Below are 20,704 nucleotides of genomic sequence, written 5' to 3'. Positions count from 1 at the left end.
GGTCAGAAGACACCACGTACTTTTTCTGTAACTAACTTTATTCAGCATTTCTATTGTTTTGCATTATACTGTCTCAATGCACTGTTGAAATGTATTGCTTTGTTATGAACAGAATGCAAGGCATGCTTTTCACTGCAAGATGGTGTTTGTGGCAATATTAAACCAATTAACCAAGTTTTTCCCCTTTCCTTCGAGGACACCGAGTTAATTTCCTGGAACTCCCTACAGCATCGTGGGTATATACACTCATGGACTGTGCAGTTAAAAGCTGCCTCGTCCTGCAAAGTGGGCATGTGGCCAAGTGGTTAAGGCACTGGACTAGCGACCTGAAGGTCGTGAGTTCGAGCCCCAGCCAAGGCAACGTGTTGTGTCCTTGAGCAAGGCACTTAATCACACATTGCTCTGCGACGACACTGGTGCCAAGCTGTATGGGTCCTAATGCCCTTCCCTTGGACAACATTGGTGTCGTGGAGAGGGGAGACTTGCAGCATGGGCAACTGCTGGGGTCTTCCATACAACCTTGCCCAGGCCTGCACCCTGGAGAGTGAAGACTTTCCAGGCGCAGATCCATGGTCTCACATGACTAACGGATGCCATCCTGCAAAGTCCACATTCCTTGAAAGAATAAAAATAAGCAATTAAGCAGCCACCTCAAAGAGGCTGCACACAGTTCACAATGAATGATAATGCATGCAGTAATGCCAAAAGCACTTGAGTAGGTAATCAAATGTTCTGGATCCCTGGGAAAAAAACCTATAGAACCAAAAGACATGGCATGATTTAATCGCTATTTGATCAAAAAATGTTTTCATGGTTTGATGTGCATGCAGTACTGGGTATTGCAACAGTAATTGGGAACAAACAGTATTCCAGCTGTTATTACCGAGAACCAGTTTTTCCCTCTAGCCAAGTTGATCCAATACAAAAAAAAATTCTTTTTTGACAAAATTACAAACAAGGTGAGTAAAGGAGATGCAGATGTGCTGTACTTGGATTTTCAGAAGGCCTTTGACAAGGTGCCGCACATGACGCTGCTTAGCAAGATAAGAGCCCAGAGAATTACAGGGAAGTTACTAGCATGGGTGGACCGTTGGCTGATCGGCAGAAAACAGAGTGGGAATAAAGGGATCCCATTCTGGCTGGCTGCCAGTTACCAGTGGAGTTCCACAGGGAATTAGTTGATTTGTGGCGAAATTTGCTGATGATACAAAAATAGGTGGAGGAACAGGTAGTGTTGACAAAACAGAGCCTGCAGGGCTACGTAGATAATTTATGGGAATGGGCAAAGAAGTGTCAAATGAAATACAATGTTGGACAGTGTATGATCATGCACTTTGGTGGAAGTAGTAAATGGGCAGACTATTATTTAGATGAGGAGAGAATTCAAAGTGCAGAGGTGCAAAGGGACTTGGGAGTCCTAAAGGTTAACCTCCAGGTGAAGAAGTCGAATGCAATGTTGGCATTCATTTCTAGCAGTATGGAATGTAAGAGCAGGGATGAGATGTTGAGGCTTTATAGGTACTCGTGAGACCACACTTGGAGTATTGTGTGCAGGAATGAAAGGGCGGAACATCTGGCAGCTCTTGGGCTGTATCCCCTAAAGTTCAGGAGAATGGTTGGGGTGGGGGGGGGGGGAGAATCTCATAGAAACATTCCAAATATTAAAAAGCCTGAACAGATTAGATATGACAGTTATTTCCCATGGTAAGGGAATCTATGACAAGAGGGCACAACTTCAGGATTGAAGGACGTCCACTTAGAATAGAGATATGGAGAAATTACTTTAGTCAGAGGGTGGTAAGCTTGTGGAATTTGTTGCCATGAGCGGCCGTGGAAGCCAAGTCACTGATTAGCTTGATTAGCCAGGGCATCAAGAGGTATGGGGGGGGGGGGGAAGAGAGAGAGAAGCAGGGGAGTGGGATGACTGGAAGAATTAGATCAGCACAATTGAATGGCGGAACAGATCTTGATGGACCAAATGGCCTACTTCTGCTCCTACATCATATGGTCTTATGGTCAATAAGGTACCAAATCAAACACCCAACAATGTGGAAATTGGCCAGCTCTATTTACACAAAAAGAGCAGGACAGATCCAATCTAATTCCCATTCAATCTACAATTGTCAAACTAATTCAGGATGAATTTAATTTCTGGATCATTGGGACCTCTTTTGGGGCAAGAGTGATCTGTACAAAAAGGACGGGTTGCACTTGAATCCGAGGGGGACCAATATCCTGGCAGGGAGGTTTGCTAAAGCTATTGGAGAGAGTTTAAACTAGAATCGCTGGATGGGAACCAAACCAAAAAGAGGGAGGAAGGGGCGGCTGGCTGTAAGATTGGAGGATAGGCAGGTGATAGCGAAGGGAAACACTCAGACTGATGGTTTGAGATATGTCTATTTTAATAGAAGGAGTATCATGAACAAAGCGGATGAGCAGAGAGCTTGGATCAGTACTTGGAGCTATGATGTTGTGGCCAATATAGAGACTTGGATGGCTCAGGGCAGTTATGGCTACTGAGTGTGTCAGGTTTTAGATGTTTCAGAAAGGACAGGGAGGCAAAAGTGGTGGGGGCGTGGCACTGCTGATCAGAAATAGTGCCATGGGTGCAGAAAAGGAGGAAGCCACGGAGGGTGGAAGTTAGGAACAGGAAGGGGTCAATAACTCTACTGGGTGTTTTTAATAGCCCACCCAACAGTATCAGGGACATCAAGGAGAAGGGTGCAAAAGAGACTTTCAAGGCTGTTGCCTGGATTGTGAAGCATGCCTTAGGAGAATAGGTTGAGTGAACTTGGCCTTTTCGCCCTGGAGTGACAGAGAATGAGTGGTGACCTGATAGAGATGTATAAGATAATGAGAGTCATTGATCACGTGGATAGTCAGAGGCCTTTTCCAAGGGCTGAAATGGCTAACATGAGAGTGCTTGGAAGTAGGTACAGAGGAGATGTCAGGGGTAAGTTTAAAAAAAAACGCAGAGAGTGGTGAATGCGTGGAATGGGCTGCCAGCGACGGTGGTGCAGGTGGGTACAATAGGTTCTTTTAAGGGACTCTTGGATAGGTACATGGAGATTAGTAAAATAGAGGGTTATGAGTAACCCTAAATAATTTCTAAAGTAAGGACGTTTGGCACAGCATTGCTGCAGGTTTTCTACGTTTCTATGTTCAGGGGACATTTGCGTGGTGTTCTACATTGGTACATTCCAGTGAGACTGGGAAAGGACAGTAAGGTACAGGAACCAAGGTGTACAAAGGCTGTTGAAAATCTAGTCAAGAAGAAAAGAAAGGCTTACAAAAGGTTCAAAAAAAAAACCAACTAAATAATGAAAGAGATCTAGAAAATTATAAGACTAGCAGGAAGGAGCTTAAAAATGAAATTAGGAGAGCCGGAAAGGGCCTTGAGAAGGTCTTGACGAGCAGGATTAAGGAAAAGACCAAGGCATTCTACAAGTATGTGAAGAGCAAGAGGATACAACGTGAGAAAATAGGACCAATCAAGCCTGACAGTGGAAAAGTGTATATGGAACCACAGGAGATGGTGAGGTACTTAACGAATACTTTGCTTCACTACAGAAAAGGACCTTGGCGATTGTAGGGATGAATTTCAGTGGACTAAAAAGCTTGAGCATAAAGACATTAAGAAAGAGAATGCACTGGAGCTTTTAGAAAGCATCAACTTGGATAAACCATCGGGACCGGACGAGATATACCCTAGGTTACCATGGGAGGCAAAGGAGCAGAGGTTTCGAAGGTTGGAGGATTGCAGATGATGTTCCCTTATTCAAGAAAGGGAGTAGAGATTATAGACAAGTGAGTCTTACTGCAGTAGTTGGTAAGTTAATGGAGAAGATCCTGAGAGGCAGGATTTACAAACATTTGGAGAGGCACAATATGGTTAGGAATAGTCAGCATGGCTTTGTCAAAGGCAGGTCGTGCCTTACGAGCCTGATTGAATTTTTTGAGGATGTGACTAAACACAATGATGAACAGATAGAGCAGTAGATGTAGTGTATATGGATTTCAGCAAGGCATTTGATTAAGTACCTCGTGCATGGCTTATTGAGAAAGTAAGGAAGTGTGGGATCCAAGAGGACATTGCTTTGTGGATCCAGAATTGGCTTGCCCACAGAAGGCAAAAAGTGGTTGTAGACAGATCATATCCTGCATGGAGGCCAGTGACCAATGGTGTGCCTCAGGGATCTGTTCTGGGATCCCTTCTCTTTATGATTTTTATAAATGACGTGGATGAGGAAGTGGAGGGATGGATTAGTAAATTTGCTGATGACACAATGGTTGGGGGTGTTGTGGATAGTGTGGAGGTTCTGTCGGAGGTTACAGCGGGACATTGATAGGATGCAAAATTGGGCTGAGAAGTGGCAGATGAAGTTCAACCCAGATAAGTGTGAGGTGGTTCATTTTGGTAAGTCAAATATGATGGCGGTATTAATGGCAAGACTCTTGGCAGTGTGGAGGATCAGAGGGAACTTTGGTCCATGTCCATACGACACTCAAAGCTGCTGCGCAGGTTGACTGTGTGGTTACGAACGCAAACATCAACCTTCAATCATGGGATTGAGTTCAGGAGCTAAGAGGTAATGTAACAGCTACATTCTCTTTGAAGTGAAAGAGGATTTGAAGTGATCTGGTAGAGACATATAAGATAATGAGAGGCACTGATGGTGTGGTTAGTCAGGCTTTTTCCCTGGGCTGAAATGACTAACACAAGAGGGCACAGTTTTAAGGTGCTTGGAAGTAGGTACAGAGAGGATGTCAGGGGGGAAGCTTGCACTTTTTAAAAATTATATAAACACAGAGAGGAATGGGCTGCCAGTGACGGTGGTGGAGGCGGATACAATAGGGTCTTAAGAGACTCCTGAATAAGTACCTGGAGCTTAGAAAAATAGAGGGCTATGGGTAACCCTAGGTAATTTCTAAAGTACGTATATGTTCGGCAGCATTGTGGGCTGAAGAGCCTGTATTGTGCTGTAGATTTTCTATGTTTCTGTGTCACCACTACACCAATCTAATCAATTTGTATTTGAAATTCAGTTTGACTCTAGACCTCAGCACAGCCATGAAAATGTTGCTGAAAAGAGTCTTTTGACTAAAGAAGTGACCAAGTATTTTCTGTTACATAGTTGGACATAGCAAGTGACAGGAATATCTTCAAGAAGCAAGTCAGCAGTTCATCAACCAGAAGAAGCAAAACTACAGGGTGTGGAGATGCAGTACAAGAACAGACTGGCACCTCAGAGACAGCATGTTCCAATTTGTCTTATCAAGGGAAATACTACAGTGCAAAACACCATTACTGGCGCTTCAGTGGGACCAAGCTCTGATGTATCCATATGGTCTGATGGTATTTATGCTGGAGCTATACTTGACACAGGTTTTCAAGATACTTTATAGATCCTTTTAGAACTAGTATTTGACACATTTACCAAATCTCAGTACCTTTGAGATTTAGGGGCTTAGCGATAATGATTACCTATTTGATGGTTATTTGCCGTTGAAACTGGAGGTTTGGATGCAGATGTTGGAATAGCAAAGACTAGTGATATACTAGAGTCGGTTTTCCCTGCTACAGTTGAAGAAGATTAAACTTCCACTCTTGTGGGAACAAATACTGATTGTGAGAAGGCTCATAAGAACATGAAAGGAGAGAATTTTTGAAAACCCTGTCCATTGTATCATCGAGGAGGTGCAAGTTCTCCCTTAAGGCTGATTTTACTTCGGCATCAAATTGACACCGTAGGTACAGCGTAGCCACGAACCCTACGCCGCAGCCTGATGCGCACCTCTCCCAAAATGTAACTACGCGTCATGGCAACGCAGACAGCAACAACTGTGATTGGTCCGCCTGGTAGCATCGCATTTCCTCCTACGCTGCAATAGCTTCACATTGGCCGACTGAAGGGCAGGGAAGGAACTCTGGCTGCAAGGCTTTCCATAAAGCTTTACAAACATCCGAAATTATGGAGGACACATTTCGCTTTTACGAAAAAAGATGCTCGCTTTAAACTTGTTTACCCCGAGAAAGACTACCATGACCATGAAGCCTTGCACGGGCAGGTGTGCACGCATGTGTGACGTGTGCGAATTGTAGAGCGACACAGACACACCAACGCACAAGTATAAATGCTCACAACGGCGTTGCCCACTTGCATAGGCTACGGCGCAAGCTTGATGCACAAGTATAAATCAGCCTTAAGTAGTATGACGAACATAAACAAAGGACTGCACGGTACACCCAGTCTAAACATGTCATGTTACATCCTGGAGAAGTAGCTAATGACAAAGCACACCACTTTCCTAGAGGAGGAGGCATCCCTAAGTAAACATGAACAGTCACAAGGAGTGCTTGATGCTGAAGATGACATAAGGAGATCTCAGACAGGAAAAAAAGTGTTGCATCCATCCCAATAGGAAGAAGTTATTCACATTTACAAATGGTTCGGGGGTCCTGAAATTACAAAATTCATTTGAATACTGCATTATTAATAATGGTTTGATAAGTGATAGTCATACTTTATTGATCCCAAGAGAAATTGGGTTTCGTTACAGTTGCACCAACCAAGAATTGAGTATAAATATAGCAATAATAAACCATAAAAAATTAAATATGTAAATTATGCCAGGAAATAAGTCCAGGACCAGCCTATCGGCTCGGGGTGTCTGACCCTCCAAGGGAGGAGTTGTAAAGTTTGATGGCGACAGGCAGGAACGACTTCCTATGACACTCTGTGCTGCACCTCGGTGGAATGAGTCTCTGACTGAATGTACTCCTGTGCCCAACCAGTACATTATGTAGTGGGATGGGAGACATTGACCAAGATGGCATGCAACTTGGACAGCATCCTCTTTTCAGACACCACTGTCAGAGAGTCCAGTTCCATCCCCACAACATCACTGGCCTTACGAATGAGTTTGTTGATTTTGTTGGGTGTCTGCTACCCTCAGCCTACTGCCCCAGCACACAACAACAAACCTGTTAGCACTGGCCACCACAGGCTCGTTCAAAAGACTTAAAAGTCTTCATAAGTTCAAAGGCTTAAAGTCATGAGGACATGACTATTTTTGGTGGGGGGAGGATGTAATGCCATAGTTAAAATTGTATTTCTACTGTTATGCTGTTAGGTTCTACTGTTATGTTTTTCAGCAGTTTCTGACGAATGGTTTCACGGAGGAAGCACCAATTCACCAGTTTGTTCGTGATGTTCTTTGAGGGAAGTTAGACCTGTGGCTGGTGATGGGAATTCAGCATTGAGTAAAGCAATACACCCAAATACTACAGTAACAAGCTCCAACGGTTTGTGTGCACATTCAGCCTGATTTAACTGCAATGGGCCTTTTTCTTTTAACTGGGGTTAAAGTTGAAATATCTGTAAATGTACTTCCACTTTAAATGTTATGCAGTGCAAGGTCTGTTTTTCCTGGGGAATGATAACTTTGCACAGGTAGCATCTACACAGCATTCATCACAATTTCCATTCTCTCATCGGAGCACTTAAGCTTTCCTGTTTGGTTGAACCCAAATCATACCCAACCAAGACATATTAAAGGTGGCCTTCTCACCATAATCCATGCAATGCAGAGTAACATGCTGTTAGCTAAGTTTATTACAAGCCTTTGAAAAGCCCAAGCTCTGTTCAACCATGACACCTGTGTCACATGATAGTCTCCCAGTAGCGAAGTCACCAGAGACATGGAGTCTAAAGGAGGCAGACGAAGATGCCATGATGCACGATCCAGGAATAGAAAATGACACTCTTACAGATTTTGAACCCTATATGTTGAGTGAGCCTCATCTGATAACTCAATCTGAGTTAAATGACCAGGTCAGAGACTTGGATTTGTCAAAGGCAAAATCAGAATTACTGGGTTCAAGGCAAGAATGGAATCTATTGTCACCAGGCACAAAAATTTCCATGAAGGATTTCGATATTTGAGACAGATGCTTCCTGGAATAACTGAGGCCAAGATTAAACACAGAAACATCGAAAATCTACAGCACAATACATTAGAAATTACCTAAGGTTACCCATAGCCATCTATTCTTCTAAGCTACATGTATCAGCCTCCATCACTGTTGCTATCAGCCCATTCCATGCACTCACTACCTTCTGCGTAAAAAAACTTACCTGACACCTCCTTGGTACCTACTTCCAAGCACCTTAAAAGTGCCCTCGTGTTAGCCATTTCAGCCCTAGGAAAAAGCCTCCAACCATCCACACAATCAATTCCTCTTAAGGAAGGCACTTTGCTGGTCAACAAATCAAATGGGTCATCAATGACAGGCAATTTTAAGAAATTCTAGCAGGGACTGGAGAAAATCGAATGGAAAATATTCAAGGACGTTGCTGAAAATTTTATTGGCAACTTCAGAGCACCAGACTCCAAGCCTACAAAACATTTCACTAAAGATTCATTTTGTCTTCCCATTTAGACTTCTTCCCTGCAAATCCTGGCACCATTAGCAGTCATGGAGAAACGGTATCAGGGTAAATAGAAAGCACCAATGCTGGCTGATCATTGTTATACACTTAAACAAGAAGCCTCAGACACCAAGCACAAATCAAAATTATCAACATTTTTAGCTAAGTTGAACTATGCAAAGTGTGAGCACTGCTATGCAATTAAATGCACATTTCTTGTTATGTGATACAAGCAGCCTGAAATTAAAATTGTATTCATCTTCCAACAGTCTATCATAACCACAAAACATTTCTGTGGAACCAATGCTTTCGAAAAAATTGCTGTCCAACGTACTTGGGATATTAGTGTACTCAGGGAGTCAACCCTCACATTAACCTTGGACGACTAGGTACTCTGCCCTTTAGAAATTTTTAGACCATCAATGTGAATTAACTTGTCCCAGCAAAGGTATTTGAACAATGTGTAAACGTGTACAAAGGAAACAATGTCACTGTCATTGTAAAAATTGTATTTAATTTGTAAGTGTATAAAAATGTGATGCACTCGAGTTTGGAAGATTATACCAAAATGGTCTTTGACAGGATGTCTGTTGTGAAGGGGAAAAGACTTTCATATACACCAACTTCTCCACTGACTTGATCACTATTACAACATACAAATTCCTATGCCAAGACCAGAAGTGGGATTGTCCACTGTGCTTACCCACATAACGTGTACTGCTGGGATGCAAAAAAAAACACAAACACACACCACACGCCTTGCCTCAGATATGAAAATACAGCTCTCAAGTAGCAGTTAGTGCAATGCTACTACAGATGCAGTGACCCAAATTCAATTCCCACTGCTGTCTTTAAGGAGTTTGTAATTTCTCCGTGATCATGGGTGCCCTTTAAGAGCTCTGGTTTCGAACCACTTTCCAAAGCAGTATGGGTGTAAGTTAACTGGTCACATCAGTAAAACTGAGTGGTGTGGGCTCATTGGGCCTGACAAGCCAATTATAATGCTGTTATCTAAAGATAAAATCCTGCAGAGTATAACAACATTGTCTTGAACGCCATTATATAGTTGTTGCTCATGGTGAAATGCCAATCCCTGACCCTACTTGTACAGTAAATCAAGCTAAACAAGTGCAAATGAAAGACATTTGCAATGCTAGACAACTAGATAAACAAATCTATGAAACAGGAGCATTAGATTTGATTTTTCCTCCAATCTTAAACAGTGGAAGTTAAATCATGGGATTGCACTTTAAATAATATGCAGATGCAACAGGCATTTAATACCTATGCACAAAATCTCCAACATCTTTGCTTGGAATCAACTATAGTACTGACTCAAAAGGAATGGCAAATTCTTCAGGCTAACAATTTGTGCTTGTCCTGTGATACTTCAGTATTGAAAAGCTACAGAATCAGAACTGGCTATTCTAAGGTAAACAAGAGCATATATACTCTTTAAAAGGTTGCAACCAAGAAAAGATTTCAATAGGCAATTTACACTCAGCACATTCCAAAGGATTTAACACAGTGGTGGAACATCCCAAACCATCGCAACAGGATAGTCATGGATTGTTCTAGACCTTGTTGATGACCAAAAGTCATTCACCACACCCAAACAAAAACTATCTCACGTTCTCATCAACTCCCAATAAATCTGAACTTTGCCTACATACTAGGGTATATTATCAGCATCTTACTAACCTACTTAACAGTACATTTTCTGACAGAAACCCAAGAATCATACAAAGTAAATGAAACTTGGCAAAGAGAGCACCAGATATCAGGATTACAGTTGGAGCCACTAACTGCAACTGATTAATGGAAATATCCATTTCACTGAATGTATACAAGAATCTATAGTAGTAGAGCAAATACTTCAGTGAAAGTAGCGTCATAACAAATGAATGTTAAAATAAAACACACTGCTTCGTTAATATCTAAATAGTAAATATTTCCTTAAGTAATGCTGTGGACATATTTAACTATTCAACTCACAGGTAAAGCTGGGATAAGGTTCATTTCCCAGCTGCCAGCTGAAATATTAGCTTTGACTTTGAAACACTAGCGGGGAGATTCAATACTTCCCCTTAGAGCATTCAGGCAACAAAGGAAACAGACAGAGTAACGTAACCCCATGAAACAAGAATGAAATATATAATACTGCCCTAATTGTCACTACTAGATGTGAGTTTGGCTATTACAGCTCAACAGCAGTAAGGCCAGGCAGCACTCAATGCCTCTTTTGGCTTCAACAGAATTTTGCCCTACAAATATGAAAAAGAAGAATACCAAACACCTGCTCAATCGTATCTGGAGTGCCAAGTATTACTATCTCCTCTAATACTACAGATTAAACAGGTGACCATTTGAATCCACCATGAATATAGCTTCAATGCAGATACTTCAATCATTGGGTTTGGGTTTGGCAGAGTGCTAAATTTGCTGACCTGCAACTCAGACCTCAAAATGCTTCTTTGCCTGCAGCAGCATTCAATTCACAATTGTCAAGTGGAAGATCAAGATAATACTAGCACTACTGCAAAAATAAGTGAAAATGGCAATTCCCAAAGCCAAAAATGAAACTGCACACAAACTCCACTATCCGGCAAAGGGAACCAGCAAATCATTTTTAAAACACCAATAACTAAAAAGCACCCGTTTAATGACAAGATAAAAATCAAAGTATGTTTCAGAATATCAAAATTTTTAAAAGAGCTTTAGAAAAATTTGTTCTCACAGTCAGCAAAAAGTGTACACAAAAGTTGTTGGCATAGCAATAGAAACTTTTGCTACCAAAACCAGAACTAAAAAGGGGTGGTGTCCAATTACAGAAAAAGCTATTCAGGCAAAATTAATCTCAGCATAAACAAAAAAATCTCAAACCAACCATCCCAAACTAATTTGAATATGCCACATGATTTTTTAAATGTATTAAATACATTAAGGTATTTAATATGTCTTTCATAGCCATTAGTCTAGTAACCAGCCTGAAGTGAATATCTATTTCTGACGATTTGAGAGCATACTATTAAACAACTTCCTAATTTATCTCTTCAGCAAAATGTAGTAGAAATCTTCTACATGGTTTCTACATAACACACACTTGATTACCGGCTGCTCTTAGAACCAAGGCAAAAAATGTAGTCCAGAGTGCTGTGCAGTAAACCAAAGCCTCTTAAATAGTTTTAAAAACATACAATCCTCTGCTTAATTTTAGCTACTTCCTCAATGAAAAATCCTGCTCTTAGTAGAGATCGAAGTCACAGGAAATGGCCATGAATTATAGCTTTCTGTAAAAACAGGACACAACTCATTGCCACAAACTGCATTCAACAATCTTCTGCCTGAGTATCCAAAGAGCACATGACCAATTTTCAAATCAATCACTTTGAGCAACTTCTGTTCAAGACCATAATGATACAGCTTACCATTCAGTATTACAAGTGTCTATGGTGAGTAGGATCAAGAGAATCCCAAGGCAATTTGTACATGCATACAAGAGGATAGCTAGGAGAGACTGGGACTATAACCACAAATGTGGGAATGCACCTGGAGCCAGAGGAAGTGGGTGAGACATCAAATGAGTACTTTGCATCTATAGTTGATATTCCTTTCTATGTCAAGGACAGCATCCCTTGACATTTCTTTAGCATGTTCCGTCTGTTCTTTGAGGCCAAGTTGCTAGCTCAATGCTCAACCCAGCATGGACGGAAAACATGCAAGGAGCCGGCCAGATTCGAACCCAGGACCACTTGTCTCGAAGTCTGGTGCGGATGCCACTACATTTCCAGCCAGTGCCACATATCAGACAAGCACTTAGTATCCAGACTGATGGTGTGTAAAAACTCTACAGCTTCACATGAATGTTGCCATGAATTAGCCATACTGCTACAAGTTTTTCATTACACTCGTACATCCATTAATGTGTGCATGTGACAGCAAACTTGACTTTGAAGAATGACATGGAGGAGAATAAGATTAAGGAGGGGTATACTGATATTCTAGGGCATAATGATAAAGAAGAAGATTATTTCAGTTGGCCAGTCAGTTTAGCTCCGAATCAGGGACTAGGCATTTGCAACTATAAGAATAACCAAGATCTTTCCCAACTGAAGGCCAAAGAATACAAGTAGAAATGTAATTCAATATCTTATTCAAAAGACAATACCAGAAACGGGATCTTAAGAAAAAACATTCAGCATTACTGACAAAACTATGTCAGGAGAGAGGGTGAGAGTAGATGCGGAAGGAAATCATAACTTTCCTACCCCCCCACCCCGATACTGTCTGAATGCTTCCAATATATTTGTTTCCGTTTCACAGTGCCCCAGGTATTGCCTCAGCAATTATGAGGCATTTTCAATTCTGTCCTCCTCTTCATTGCATCTGCCTTTTAAGGACACTTTTACAAACCACCACATTGAACAAACACACCAATGATTAAATGCACTTGACAGGATCAACCAACCAACCAAAGAAGTGCTTTACTGAGCAAGGTGCTAAATACACATTTGCTGCAGCACAGTTCTCCATATGGGATGAAAATCAGAGAAACCTGACCAGCATGATGACAAAAGGAAGTGCCTGTAATTTTCATAATATGAAAGCACAAAAAGAATGCTCTTCGTATTCGTAGTATGTTTATAGTAGCATTTAGTTTTTTTAAAATGTTTCCGTCAAGTATTCTTTTTCAGAGGCTTCATGGAAGTGCAATATAATTAATGAGCCCGACATTAGAAAAGTGATGCCTGCCTCAGTAGAGGTCTACAGTAACTTGATACAAAATATTCAATATTAATGGAAAACCAATAGGAACTGCCTGATAGCACCTTCCAGATTATTTTGAAGCGCCTTCTGCTCTCAGAGGAACTGGATTCACAAGCCTAGTTATACCAAAGAACAGTACACAACTGCAAACCCAAATCCACATCAAGCCAACTAAGTTTAAATGCTGCATTATCACACGACCCTCTGCAGAAGGAAAATCTAGAGCAATATACGAGATGGAATATTGAAAGTCACATTATAAAGCGACATCATATGGAAGTTAAACAGACATAGATTAATAGACAATGCAACACACAAAATGTTGAAGGAACTTAGCAAGCCAGGCAGCATCTATGGAAATGAATAAATACCAAAATAAAAAGGTGGGGAGAGAGTAAGAAGGATAGCTAGAAGAGGTGAAGGCAGATGAGTAGGAAGGCATCTGATCGGAGACGAGAGTGGATCTCAGGAGAACGTGGATCCAGGAGGAGGTTATTGCCAGGTGAGAAGAGGTAAGAGGCCAGAGTGGGGAATAGAAGAGTGGAGAGGGTTTTTTTTTAAAACCAGAAGGAGACACCAGGTTGGAGGCTACCCAGACAGCATTGCTTCTCCACACTGAGGGTGGCCTCACCTTGTCACAAGAGAAGGCCATAGACTGACATTGGAATGGGAATTAAAATGTTTGGCCGCCAGGAAGTTCCACTTTGATGGGTGGGGTGGAGGTGCATATCAAAGCAGTCCCAAAATTTATGACATGTCCTTTCATTCCATTAGATCAGATTTGGTGTTTTCTGGCAGGAGCCCAGTGTTTGTATGAAGAGCTGGTTAGGAGAGCTCTTGCCATTTGATGTGGTTTCAGTTTTTTATTTGGCTTTAACTGGGTCTATTCTTGGGCTCCAGCTCTGCCTGCCTTTGTTGGCTATGTAGAACAGTCTGTTCTACAGTACCATTCAGTTTGACAATTGGAGAAAAAAAACTGAAAATGTTGGAATTTTGTGCAAATGCAGAAATTGTACTTGGTCTACAGTAAGATGAACTGTTTCTCTGCTTTTGGTTGATGACCTTTCACCGACCAAGAAAAAAAGTGGTTCTGAGCAGAGACATTTACAAAATACTGCTGGATCTAAGGAGTGCTGTTACCTACAAGTAATAAACTACAAATACCAGGGTACTTCAGTTGCTCTGCTCTATATACAACCTGAAAGAAAGGGCTCATTCATAGTTTCTGCACTCCAAGCCTGAAGAAACATGTTACACTTCCAGAGATGGCATCTTGTTCTAGAACCTTGCAATCTTAATGAAGGCGAAGTTAAGTTGGTACATTGAATATCCTTACAAGAAATCAATGTTTGCAATGGAACTAAGTGGTTAGCGTAGAACATCACTAGCTCTCATATTCCACTTGGACAGAGCAACAAAACTAAATCCAATATTAAGTTTTAAAACTACAGAACTTTAGCATAAATGTAACAATGCAAACAAGACATATGGTGTAAAGTGCATCTGTAGAAATAATCCACATTACAAATCAATCATGTAAGGCTACTTAAGTGGAGCACCATAATTGCTAAATTAAAAGCGAAACCTACCTTTGTACCAACTGCTATATCTTGGACAATGCTGTAGAAAAAAAACAAGTAGTTAGAAGACACGTCCATAACATCGCAGGACAGTTAAAATAAGGCAATATTACGCGTTAAGGGGAGGATTAAACAGACTAATGCATCTAATGTGATTGTAGCTCTATCACTTTATTCAAATTTTCTATTCTGGGTTGTGGAAAAGAAAATATCTGATCACAACTTACAGTACTAACTTCCAATCTCATTCCAGCTAAATTCAAGATAAACACCTTCAGAACACATCCACAGTATAAATTTCAGGACTACTATTTAAATTACGTTTTATTCCGTGGGAACATTTTAGAATTGCTGAATTTGACAAACGTGCAAATAAAGACGAGATTTTACTTAACTCGGGGCCTAATAGATCACTACAACTATATAGTTCACAAACTAATTTCAAATATATAGCGATATGGCACAGGAAAGCAACACCTATTCTCAAACTCAGCCTTCCCTACCTACTTCAGAGAGAAAAAAAAACCCTCCTTCCAAAACACAGCAATTTCCCTGCATCGAGGCAAGACTGGACCCATAGAATCGTAGTCAACCCCCCAACACCAAAACTGCACAAAAAAGTTGTACGCACAGAAACCTGGAGGAATGAATGGCGGGGGTGGGGATTCGAGGCAGACTAGTGGGAAAGATGCGGGAGATGCCGGACAGAGGGGAGGGGAGTGGGCAAAGAAAAAAGTGTAAAGCAGGGCAGAGGGAAGAGAGAAAAAAATAAATTCAACACAAGACACCACATACCTGATACCGATCCCCCTACAGCTTACACCCCCTCCCCGCACCGTGGCGCCGGTGCCTCCTGAGCAGCGGCCTCCAGCTCTGCCGCCATTTTGCTAGCTCAGAATGGCGACAACGGTCCGGCTCTCTTCCTACCTCACTATATAACCGCCGCTTCACATCTGGGGATACGAAAGTAGTTGCCGACCGGTAACGAGGTGCAGGGCGGTAACACGAAGCCCAACACCACATGCCGGGCCTGGAGCGCGGCTCCCTCCCCCAGCTAACATGCCGCGCACCCAGAGCGTTGCGGCGGACTGAACACAACGTACAGAGCACAATTGACCCACACGTGGCCTGCTTTCTCCGCCAGCGGCCCGGAGCTCAGCACTTACCCGTCCATTGCAGAGCAGAGAGCGCAGAAAGAAAAACCGCGGCTACCACGGCCGACCTCCGAACATATACCTCCAGAAAATGGCGCCACGTCAATCTTCACTGTCGCCGCCGCCCATTGGTGCTTGGCGAAGGAGGGCGGGACCTATCCCGTCAGCTTCTTGAGCGATTGGGTGAATCAAACCGTAAACGTGGAGCATCATGTCAGCGGGCGTCTCGCGGCGGAAATGGTCGGTTTCCGGTGAACGACAGTGACGACGTTGGTTGCTCTGGCATTTTCTGACATGGGGGTAGGGGAGGATAAAGAAAAGGGAGACGGGTTGTGAGGGGCAAATGGGGAGACGGGGGGGGTGAGTGAAAGAGACGTGCTGTGAGGGGCAAATGGGGAAACCTGGGGGGGGGGGTTGAAGAAAGACGTGGTATGATGAGGAAATGGGGGGGGGGTACTGAGAGTGCACTCGTTGGGGCCAAGGGGACTTTAGTAAGAGATGGAGTTACAGGGAACAACAGGCGACGAGGACTTGGAGGAGCATAAGGGGAGTTGCAGTGACATTGCCAACTCCTCATATGCTTTCTTTGGATACGGGGTGGGGGAGGAGGTGGAAGAGATGTAGGGGCAGGCCTGCAGAGGCACGGTGTAAAGGGCATAAGTGGAGACGTGAGGAGGGAGCAATACTGAGACTGCACTTGTTGGGGATGGGGGGGGGCGGCTTTGGGAAGGGATGGAAACACTAGAATTAAGTAACATAGGAGAATATCTATGGTCCAAACTAGGAATAATCAATGGTTCAGAAAACACCACAGAAGATTTGTGAGGCAGATGGGAGGGCTTTACTATCAGAGGCCTATATTGTGCAACTGGGTTTGATTGACTGGTAAAGGTACTTTGCCATACAATCATTGGGTGCAAGTACAGTCCTCATCCTACATTGAAGATGTTAACAGACACCTAGAGCTTGATCTGTAAAGCGGTGTGACCCTCTATTATTCCTATTCTTCACCCAACTCTCCCGTCACCCACCTCAGCAGTAAACATTGGATGTGTGGTTATGAGGCAAGGGAGAACAGGGTGGAGGGAAAGAAGATTGTGCATCAGAATGGTGGGGCAAGAACGATGTGAGGGCTGGGGTTTGCATGTTATTGGTGCCTTGGTGCCTTGCTGCCTGGCATCCAGCTCTCCTGGCAGGTGAATAGGACAAACTAACAGCTAACTTATTTCAAAGTCTCCATGACAAAGCCAAATGAAAGTGACTCTCTTTTGAGGGTGGATAAACTTGTGTGTCAAATTATAACCTTACCATCAGATTCAGATCCATCTTCCTCCAGGGACTTATGATCCAGTGTGTAATCACTCCCTACGTTTCAACAATACCTCCCTGGAACTATCCTGGGGGGGGAGTGGACACATGATGACCAGTCATGTTCACAGAGCCCACACAAGATGCATGGGAGTCTCTTGAGTGTTATGTAAGATGTTGGAGAGGGAAAATACAGGCAGAAGGAGTTCAGGATAGGGAGCAAGTGGAGATGAGGGCGAAGTGCAGGGTAGGTTGAGTGCATTGAATGGATGGGGGGGCTGATATAGAAGTGGGCAGATGAGGGCTCACACTCTGTCATGGCAAGGTTACATCTGTTCCTTAACAATATGTGGGAACAGTTTTTGGGCCTATAGAAAATCTCCAATATTTCACACCCTTTGCTGTTCCTTAGCTCCGATTCCACTCCTGATTTTTTTGAAGCAAGACTCTTCCTTATCGTGCCTGTAGTAGCCTGGAATACTTAATTTCCTACCTGGGATCACTTGGCAACTAGATCTCTGTTCCATCCATTACTACCTGCCATTAATTCACTCACCACATGTATGGATGCTGTGTATTTTGATAAAGAGACATTGCATAAGCATGGATCATCAGCCTTTGCTGTTTTCTGTCTGCAAATGTGCTGCCACATTTTTTCCACATTTACAAAATTTCATTTCCTCACACTTTTTACACAAATATTCGCAGAATTTATAAAATCCTTTAATCAGACAGAAGTACATGATAAAAATCAGTGCAGACCAACAGAATGAAACTTTCTTCCTCTGGATACTATTGCTCATACAGATGTTTCAATCTATGGCGTTACTGGTAATGGCACTTCTGCATTTTGATTCCTAGATCCAAAATTCCAGGTTTTCCACTGTTTGTGGCATGCTGCGTTTCTCCATTTGCCCAGACATGTGCTCTGTATCCAAGTTTCCCTACATGGATACAGACCCAGTACTTACCAGCATGCAAGATTAAGCATTGCCCGTTTACTAACTAGACAATACAACAGCTCAGGCCTGACCCATCACTGGAAACCAGGTCTACAACCCATTGTTTAACCTTTTAGATATTGGTCTTGGAAAAACACTTGCAGCAGCATCACAGAGACAAAGCATCAGATCCACAGTATTTCTGTTTTCCTTGAGAATGTTGCAAGTCTGACGCAGATGCATCGCAAGCACATAACAAATATTTTTTTCCAATGCATCTGTGCATACAAGTACTTGTGCATATGATAATAACTCAACTGTTGACTTTTCAGTCTTATCTGATTATGAAATGTTGGATTAATAGTCCATTGAACTAATTTGATTGAGGTCTCAATATATAATTAGGTCCTTGTGGAGAAAAAATAAATCAAAGTTACCAGCTGCCTTACCTCTTTTGTCCATTTAAAAGGCAGTTTGAGCTGGGGGAAGTCAGGCACAGATTCTGGAGTCAGAATCATGCCCCAATTCCATTCTCAGTTCAACAACACAACCTTACAAATGAAAGTCTCTTCAGAGGCTGCTAAAAAAGGAAAGAAATAGGCTCTACTTTTAAAGGATGTGACTCTGATCCTTTCAATTGAACAATATGCACAAGTTGACTGGAAGATGAGCCTTTTGCTGCACAAGCAGTAACATAATCCTCTCACGGCTTGAAGGAGATCGTGGCATGGGAAAGCCATACCTACTGTTCTTCAAGAATTTCATCGCTCCTACTGCTGTTTTCTTCAACCTCTATATTTCCCTCTGCGAGATCAGCAAAGAAGTCACTTCCAGGCCCATAGCCAAACGCTTTTTTGCTTAATGATTTCAGCTTCCCATACTTCTTCCGTTTCCTGTAGTCATCAACAATGACTGAATGCAGATTAGAAACATCCCAAAATTTCACCTTCTGGTCATGGGCACAGCTGGCAAGAAAATGGCCCTCTCTGGACTTGGCAATCTGCTCGATAGACTCCCCAGGGTGCTGTCCCACACTCCCGATCACGCGATTGGGAAGAATGTTTATGGCCCTGGGAGGAACAAAAACATGCACGTTACTCATGTCCCAGGCATGATTACAAGTATTATTCCATCCGAGATTCTTCCTAAAACCTGGACTGAATGAAGATGTTATAATGAAGATATCCCCTCTAATCCTCGTTGTAATTTGGTGAGGATCAGCACAAGAGGAGAGGAAGAATGATCAAGGATTCAGTATTTAGGAGGAAAGACTGTAGTTTCTTTGACTATAGTCTTAACTCCAGACTGCTGTGTTACATCACTGGTGACAGGATCAAAGGCATAACAAAACAGCTGAGGAGTACCTGAAAAGGAATGTGAACAGCCAGAGTTTATGGACTACATTGGTATCAATGCCATAGTTAGAAGGAATAAAGTGCTGCAATTAGATTTTTAAAAAAAGAGAATCTCAAAAGACAGTAATCTTTATTACTTTATTAGTCTTTAGATTACATGCTGACCTATACAGAAAAAGGACAGTATAGTAATCATAAACAACAGGAATTCTGCAGATGCTGGTAATTCAAGCAACACACATCAAAGTTGCTGGTGAACGCAGCAGGCCAGGCAGCATCTCTAGGAAGAGGTACAGTCGACATTTCAGGCCGAGACCCTTCATCAGGACTAACTCTAGTCATCATGTTTGGTTTAATCTACCTGACCAGGCAAATCAAACTAGTACTACACGACTGAGGATGAGTTTGTGGAATGCATACAAGAAGGATTTCTAGATCAATTTGCTGAGGAAGCAACAGGCTATCCCAGATTCAGCACTGTGTAATGAGAAAGTTCTAATTAATAATCTAGCTGTAATGTGGCCCCTAAGAAAGAGTGACCATCATACTTAACATTGAATTTTAAAGTAATATTGCTGAATATAAAACCATGGTTTCCAATCTGACTGAAAGAAACTAGAAGTATGCAGACTAGTTGGGGAAGACTAGAAAATTACATTAATGGTTGGCATTTAAATACATAATGCATGATTTGCAATACATATCCTTGAAGGCATAAGACACATCAGGAAAAGTGGTACAACTAAAGGTTATACAGAAACTAGATAATATTAAAGGAAAGATTTATAATGTTCACAGAAAAAGCAAGTTTGAGAAATTAGAATATTTTAGATTCAACAAGGATGACAAAATAGAAAATGAGAGTAAACTACAAAGAAACAAAAGATGGGCAGCAAGAGCTTAGATACACATCTTTGATATAACATTAGAAAGGGGAAATGTAGCCTAAAAAGAGCATGTACAGTGCAAAAAGGAAGTATGTTTCAATGTAAACACAAAATACTCTGCTTTCCTTCTGCCGTCATCAATGATGCCCTCACCCGCATCTCCTCCATTTCCCGTACTTCGGCCCTCACCCCATCCTCCCGCCACCACAACAGGGACAGAGTTCCCCTTGTCCTCACCTACCACCCCACCAGCCTCCGATCCAGCACATTATCCTCCGCA

At 42.2% G+C, this 20,704-nt stretch overlaps 2 protein-coding genes across 10 annotated transcripts in view; both read right to left on the bottom strand.

Moving 5' to 3' along the window:
• Positions 1-16,068, bottom strand: part of LOC134337450 (polypyrimidine tract-binding protein 1-like) — a 39,505-nt gene extending 23,437 nt beyond the window's left edge. For 5 of the 7 annotated variants that reach the window (XM_063032469.1, XM_063032472.1, XM_063032468.1 and 2 more), the window contains exons 1-2: positions 15,946-16,068; positions 14,789-14,819 (exon numbers count right to left, since the gene is read on the bottom strand). In XM_063032469.1, coding sequence (XP_062888539.1) covers positions 14,789-14,819; positions 15,946-15,953 — 39 coding nt within the window. In that variant the 5' untranslated portion in view covers positions 15,954-16,068. The remainder of the gene's footprint in view (positions 1-14,788; positions 14,820-15,945) is intronic. The other 2 variants (XM_063032467.1, XM_063032471.1) reach the window with 1 other exon arrangement.
• Positions 16,069-17,026: 958 nt separating this feature from the next.
• wdr55 (WD repeat domain 55) overlaps positions 17,027-20,704 on the bottom strand; it is a 51,786-nt gene continuing 48,108 nt past the window's right edge. For 2 of the 3 annotated variants that reach the window (XM_063032230.1, XM_063032231.1), the window contains exon 8: positions 17,027-19,252. In XM_063032230.1, coding sequence (XP_062888300.1) covers positions 18,925-19,252 — 328 coding nt within the window. In that variant the 3' untranslated portion in view covers positions 17,027-18,924. The remainder of the gene's footprint in view (positions 19,253-20,704) is intronic. The other variant, XM_063032229.1, reaches the window with a different exon arrangement.

The sequence above is a fragment of the Mobula hypostoma genome, chromosome 24 (genome assembly GCF_963921235.1).
Source record: "Mobula hypostoma chromosome 24, sMobHyp1.1, whole genome shotgun sequence".
NCBI lineage: Eukaryota > Metazoa > Chordata > Chondrichthyes > Myliobatiformes > Myliobatidae > Mobula > Mobula hypostoma.
This window is presented reverse-complemented; position numbering and strand designations above follow the sequence as displayed.